Source organism: Bos taurus, chromosome 18 (genome assembly GCF_002263795.3).
Source record: "Bos taurus isolate L1 Dominette 01449 registration number 42190680 breed Hereford chromosome 18, ARS-UCD2.0, whole genome shotgun sequence".
NCBI lineage: Eukaryota > Metazoa > Chordata > Mammalia > Artiodactyla > Bovidae > Bos > Bos taurus.
The window spans coordinates 58,527,606-58,535,091 of NC_037345.1; the positions used below are offsets into that span (position 1 = coordinate 58,527,606).

The 7,486-nt window shown below is 36.4% G+C and overlaps 1 protein-coding gene across 1 annotated transcript in view; it reads left to right on the forward strand.

Annotated features, from left to right (window-relative positions):
• Positions 1-6,834, forward strand: part of LOC506495 (zinc finger protein 160) — a 32,962-nt gene extending 26,128 nt beyond the window's left edge. Inside the window, exon 6 of the mRNA XM_015458304.3 lies at positions 4,256-6,834. Within this exon, the coding sequence (XP_015313790.3) occupies positions 4,256-6,252 (1,997 nt within the window). The 3' untranslated portion in view covers positions 6,253-6,834. The remainder of the gene's footprint in view (positions 1-4,255) is intronic.
• Positions 6,835-7,486: the final 652 nt, after the last annotated feature.

The following is a 7,486-nucleotide window of genomic DNA, read 5'->3' on the forward strand; positions in this document are numbered from 1 at the left end:
CACACCCTCTCAAGCATTTATTGTTTGTAGACTTTTTGATGGTGGTCATTCTGACCAGCGTGAGGTGATACATTTTTGTAGTTTTGATTTGCATTTTTCTCATAAGTAGAGACGTCAAACATCTTTTCAGGTGACTGTTGGCCATCTGTTTCTCTCCTTTGGAGAAGTATCTGTTTTGATCTTCTGCCCAGTTTTTGATTGGGTTATTTGTTTGTTTTGATATCAAGCTGTATGAACTGTTTGTATATTTTGGAAATAAATCCCTTATAGGTATCATTATTTGCATATATAGTCTGCTAGTCCAAAAGTTGAATTTTTGTTCTTTTTTTGGTTTCCTTTGCTTTGCAAAAAGGTTTTAAATTTAATTAGGTCTCATTTGTTTGATTTTGCTTTTATTACCATGACTCTAAGAGATAGATCCAAAAAAAATTTGCTGACATTTATGTCAGTGTTTTGCATTTGTTTTCCACTATGAATTTTATAGTATCCGGCCTTGCATTTAGATGTTTAACACATTTTGAGTTTATTTTTGTATGTGGTGTTAGAGAATGTTGTAATCTCATTCTTTTTCATGTAACTATCCATTTATGCCAGCATCACTTATTGAAGAGACTTCTTCATTCTATATTCTTTCCTCCTTTGTTACAGAATAATTGACACTAAGTAAATTAGTTTATTTCTGGGTTTTCTATCCTGTTCTACCGATCTGTGTTTCTGTTTTGTGCCATCATCATACCACTTTCCTAGTGGCTCAGACGGTAAAGCCATCTGTCTACAATGCAGGAGACCCAGGTCCAGGTTCAGTCCCTGGGTCAGGAAGATCTGCTGGAGAAGGAGATGGCAACCCACTTCAGTATTCTTACCTGGAGAACCCCATGGACAGAGGAACCTGGTAGGCTACAGTCGATGTGATCACAAAGAGTTGGACACGACTGAGTGACTTCACTTTCACTTTGTTGACTGTCGGTTTGTAGCATAGTCTGAACTCAGGGAACATGATTCCTCCAGCTCTGTTCTTTGTCAAGATCATTTTAGATATCAAAGTCTTTTGTATTTTGGTACAAATTAAGTTTTTCTTTGTTTTATGAAATATGTCATTGTTAATTTGATAAGGGTTGCACTGAAAATGTTGATTGCCTTGGATAGTATGGTCATTTTGACAGTGCTACTTCTTATGTATATGTTTGTGCCATCTGTTTGTGTCATCTTTGGTATCAGTCATCAGCATCTTATAGTTTTATGAGTACAGTTCTTTTGACTTCTTAGGTAGGTTTATTCCTTAGAATTTTATTCTTTTCTATGAAATGGTGAATGGGATTGTTTGATTAATTTCACTTTCTGATATATCATTATTAGTGTATAGAAATGCAGCAGTTTTCTATATATTTTGTATCCAGCAAGTTGACTCATTGATGAGGTCTAGTAGTCATCCGGTGGCATCTTCGGGATTTTCTGTCGGTGGCATCATAGTGACAGTTTTACTTCTTTTTAAATTTTTTTAACTTGAATTCCTTTTGTTTCTTTTTCTTTTCTGATTGTTGTGGCTAGGACTTCCAAAAATATGTTCAATAAAAGTGGCAATAGTGAACATTCTTGTCTTATTCATGTTGTTAAGGGGAATACTTTCAGTGTTTCCCTGTTGAGTATGATGTTAGCTGTGTGTTTGACATATACAGTCTTAATTATGTTGAGGTGGGGTCCATCTGTGCTGACTTTCTGAAGGGTTTTTATCATAAATGGCACTTGAATTTTGTCAGAACCTTTTCTGCATCTATTGATGATCATATGGTTTTTAGTCTTCAACTGTTAATGTGGTGTATCATAGTGATTAACTTGTGGATACTGAGAAATCTTGCATCCCTGCAATAAATCCCACTTGATCATGGTATGATCCTTTTGTGTATTAGTAACTGTTTGAATCTGCTCTTTTGAACTCAGGGAAGGTCTAGGAGAATAAAGCCTTTTTCTACGAAAAAGAGTTGGGTGCCTCAGAAAGGCTTTTGTAACTGGGAAGGTCTTCCAGAGTCAGTTTCAGTCCCTCCTTTTCTTTGATACTCCTCAATCTTGAGATGAACATGTGTGGAAGAAGAAATGAAATAAATGTCCAATAGAGAGGTTAATCATACTTGACAGAGGAACCCAGGTTTAGATAGCCTTTTCCTGGATTTTCCTTCTGATTTCTGCTGATAAGATTCTTACACAATATCCTGGAATATTGTGTATGTTTTTCTTGAATATAAGCATTCCATTGTAACTTACAAAATTCACAGTTGGATACATTCCATTGTAAATAGTATAACAGGTATTATCCTGCTTTCTCCATATATCACAGTCATTTTTAAAAATTTCTCTGTTTCTGTCCCATACCCATAGTATAATGCCCATAAACTTGCTGAACCAGTTCTTTTCTTTTAAGGTCAGTATATTAGTTTGTGCTCTCAGTTATTTTCCCAAAGACATGCAGTCACAAGCTGATATCTGACATAAACCTGTGTACCCTATGCTCCACGCAGGCCCTTTCTTTGTCCTGACCATTTGTCACAGAGTACCTTGATATGGATGGAAACATTGTTCTTACCTATCACATCCCTCTATGTTCTACATACTCTCACTGTAAAGATAATATCTGGTCATTTATTGAACAAGTTTCTCAGGACATGACCTAAATCACTCTGTGCATCCATGATAACTCACAACCCATTTTGAGATGGGATGGTTGAATAATAGTTAAACAGACTACTTCTGACTTGTATGTTCCTTGACATTTTCTTTCTTAGTTCTTTGTATGTTTTTTTTTTTTTTTTTTTCTTTTTTAAAATATTTTCTAGTCTATTCATTTTGTGGGTCGTCATGTTTACAAATAAGTTTTCTCAGTCTGTAGGTTCAGATTCATATCCTGGTTCTCTTACCACTTAGTGCGCCAATTGGGTGTGTTTCCTGCTCTGATTAGAGAAAAACATGTTATTTTACCTCAAGCCTTTTAAAGCAAATTAGTGCTGTGAGTAGTACATGTTTTATAGTAAATACTCAAAATGTATTTTTGTTTAAAAACGGTAATATCTATATTCTGTCATGTTCTTTATGATACGACTTTATCTATATTTTATCTTTTTAAATTTTTATTTATTTTTTAATCGAAGGATAATGGCTTTACAGAATTTTGTTTTCTGTCAAACCTCAACTACATTATATCTTGTATGCTTTTCACTTGCAACATTTTTCAGCAATATTGTGTCTAATCCTAGTCAATAAATACACAAAGCACTCTTTATTATATTTTGGTGCCATTAAACTAGGTAATTAAGAATAGTGCATGGCTAGACATCAGTCTTCCTTGATGGCTCAGTGGTAAAGAATTCACCTGCTAATGCAGAAGATGCAGGTTTGATCCCTGAGTCAGGAAGATCCCGTGGAGAAGGAAATGGCAACCCACTCCACTATTCTTGCCTGGGAAATCCCATGGACAGAGGAGTCCAGTGAGCTATAGTCCATGGGTCGCAAAGAGTCAAACACGACTGAGCGACTGAACAACAACAACATAGGTAGGGATTGCTTTGTTTATTGGCTGTGAGAAAACTGGTGAATATTTTACGTCTTAATTTATGTATCATTTACAGATGATGGTCTTTTAGCGTGTATTCTGCAATACAGCTGAAACATAACTACTTGTTAACATTGTAAAATGCCTTTTCTTTTTGGGTATGTAGTTCTAGAGCAGATTTAGAAAACTACGTTGTTTCCAAAAAATGGTTTTAGTCATATTCTTCATTTTCTCATTTGTTTTTAATTGTAAACAACCAATTATGAATAGTTATTAATTGGGTAAGCTTCAATTAGAATTATTTACTGTTATAATATATAATATTGTGTTTAGAATTTATTTATGTATAGTAAGTATGGAGAATACAGTGATAGTGTAATATTTTTCTTTTCAATTTGAGACAACTATTGATTGATACCTTCCTAAGGGTCCTGGTAGAAAAATACTCTGTTTTTGAGAGTTGGCGTAAGATTGTCCAATGTGAGTGTGTTTGGCATATGGTTTTTAAAACTAGGCTACCTTAACGGTGAATTTATACTATGCTTTCTTAAGTTAAGAATTCTATTCCTTTAGTGTTTCTAAAACTTAAGGTCATCATTGTGGTGTTTCATAACTTGGCACAAGTATTACTTTTGGTATAATATATATTCAACATGAAACATTTATTTTTGAATTATTGTGAGCAGGATACCTATGATTCTTTTTATCTTGTAGATATCTCTCCTACACATGTGATTAAGCATTTACAACTGGAAGCGAACAGTGATAAACTAGAAACATTCCAAACATTGATGCTGGGAAGACCTGAAAGCTGTGAAATCAAACATTTTCATCTTTGGCAAAGTGAGGAAAATATGTGTGACTTTGAGTGTCAGGGGAGAGATGACAGAAGCAATTACAAAGGGACATCTGTAAGCCTTAATGGAAATGTGCCTGATGGAAGAGATTTGCATGATAGAAAGGATGCAGGAATCAAGCCCTTTGGAAACAGGTTTGGATTTAACTTTCAAGATAAACTGCAGATATTTCAAACTGGCAGGATAATTTCTGAATATAATGAAGTTGAGAGGTCTGTCAACAACAGTTTCTTATTTAAACCACTTCAAAGAATTCCTCCTTGTGTCCAAACCAGTGTTTCTAATATATATGGGAATGATTTTATGAATCCTTCAGTAATAACACAAGAACTCAAAGCACACAAGGAAAATCCTTACAAATGTGATGAGTGTGGCAAGGCTTTTAGTCACAGCTCACACCTCAGGAGACATAAGAAAATTCATACAGGAAAGAAATTATTTAAATGTGATATATGTGGCAAAGTCTTCAGCAGAAATTCAAACCTTGCTGTTCATCAGACAGTTCATACTGACGAGAAACCTTACAAATGTGATGAGTGTGGCAAGGCCTTTCGTGTAAAGTCATCACTTCTAAGTCATCAGACAGTCCATACTGGTGAGAAACCTTACAAATGTAATGACTGTGGCAAGGCCTTTCGTATAAAGTCATCACTTTTAAGTCATCAGACAATTCATACTGGCGAGAAACCTTACAAATGTGATGAGTGTGGCAAGGCCTTTCGTGTAAAGTCATCACTTTTAAGTCATAAGACAATTCATACTGGCGAGAAACCTTACAAATGTGATGAGTGTGGCAAGGCCTTTCATGTAAAGTCAATCCTTTTAAGTCATCAGACAGTCCATACTGGTGAGAAACTTTACAAATGTGATGAGTGTGGCAAGGCCTTTCGTGTAAAGTCATCACTTCTAAGTCATCAGACAGTCCATACTGGTGAGAAACCTTACAAATGTAATGACTGTGGCAAGGCCTTTCGTGTAAAGTCATCACTTTTAAGTCATCAGACAATTCATACTGGCGAGAAACCTTACAAATGTGATGAGTGTGGCAAGGCCTTTCATGTAAAGTCAATCCTTTTAAGTCATCAGACAGTTCATACTGGAGAGAAACTTTACAAATGTGATGAGTGTGGCAAGGCCTTTCGTGTAAAGTTATCACTTTTAAGTCATCAGACACTCCATACTGGTCAGAAACCTTACAAATGTGATGAGTGTGGCAAGGCCTTTCCTGTAAAGTCAACCCTTTCAAAGCATCAGGCAATTCATACTGGTGAGAAACCTTACAAATGTGATGAGTGTGGCAAGGCCTTTCCTGTAAAGTCAACCCTTTTAAGGCATCAGACAGTTCATAGTGGTGAGAAACCTTACAAATGTGATGAATGCGGCAAGGCCTTTCCTATAAAGTCAACCCTTTCACAGCATCAGACAATTCATACTGGTGAGAAACCTTACAAATGTGATGAGTGTGGCAAGGCCTTTCGTTTAAAGTCAGTCCTTTTAAAGCATCAGACAATTCATACTGGACAGAAACCTTACAAATGTGACGAGTGTGGCAAGGCCTTTCGTGTAAAGTCAACCGTTTTAAGTCATCAGGCAGTTCATACTGGTGAGAAACCTTACAAATGTGATGAGTGTGGAAGAGTCTTCCGTAAAAAACCACAGCTTCAACGTCACTGCAGAATTCATACTGGAGAGAGACCTTTTAGATGTAATGAATGTGGCAAGTTCTTCAGTCAAAATTCACACCTTAAAAGACATCGGAGAATACATATAGAGAAACCTTTCAAATGTTTTGAGTGTGGAAAATCCTTTACTCAGGTCACAGCACTCACTAAACATCAGAAAATCCATACATAAGAGAAACTTATGTGAATGTGGTATATAGTAGAAGTCTTCAAACTTCAAAGTTGAAAATGCACACCCTACTGTTGGTCAGAGAATTCATACTACTGAGAAACCATACAAATATCGTGAGTGTGACGACATCTTAGGCTTCATGAGAAAATTCATACTGCTTAGAAGCCAGATATATATGTATTGATTAGTCAGGTCTTTAGAACATGAATTCATTCTAGAAAGATTACTCACTGATTTCATAAATGTTAAAAAAAGAAAGAAAACCCTATCCTCACATCTCACATCTCACCAGTAGTATCAGAGTATGTATCCTGGAGAAAACACACAGCAATGGAGCCATACTTCCCAGACTCAGTGGTTGTGGCAAATCCTTTACCTTTTTCACTCTATGTATTCTCTGATGACTTTAGTTCAGGTACTCAGCAACTGCAGTAAGTCCAGATTTGAAGAGAAGCTACAGAGATCTTTTTGTGTAAAAGAAACCCGAATTCTAACTCAGCAAAGATGATTCTTTGGGACAGTAGTCCACCATTTTTTGGTCTCCTGGCTTTCTGAATAAAGTCACTATTCCTTACCCAACAAGTAGTCTCTCAGTTTATTGGCCTGTTGTGTGCTGAGCTCTATGAGCTTGGCTTTGGTAATACATTGATCAAATGCATTTGCCATATGCGTTTCATGATGGTCTCTGGGAAGGAATCAATGAGATGAAGGGGCTGACTTCATTAGATACAATTCATTCACATCCACGTTTCCTGGAAAAACACACAGCCTGAATTACAAAATTCAATAGTGTGTGTGAATTAGCAACAGGGAGAGCAGAAAATAATGTAAAACTAGGACATGACTCCTCATGGTCAGTAGGATCAGGAAGCCCTTCCGTACATAGTCCAGCCTATTATAAAACATAATGTTCTACCAACTGACCTTGAACAGATTAGGCAAGATGTTAAAAGGACTGGGCTTTTTGTAGGAGAGGGACAGTTACCAGGGACTGATGGTGTGCTAGGAACAATGCATAGGAAAAGGGTCATGTTCTCCATTGGATAGAAATAACTGTTGTATATATGATTAAAGAAGAGTTACTCTTATTTGTGGAATTTGAAGACAGAACTGTCACGATCTTTGTAGACCGACCGGGACCTGGGGACTGGAGTTGATGAGAAGAAGGAAGCAGGGGACCCAAGTCTCGAGTGAAACAAGGATGCTTTATTTGCAGAAATGCATGTTTATGTAT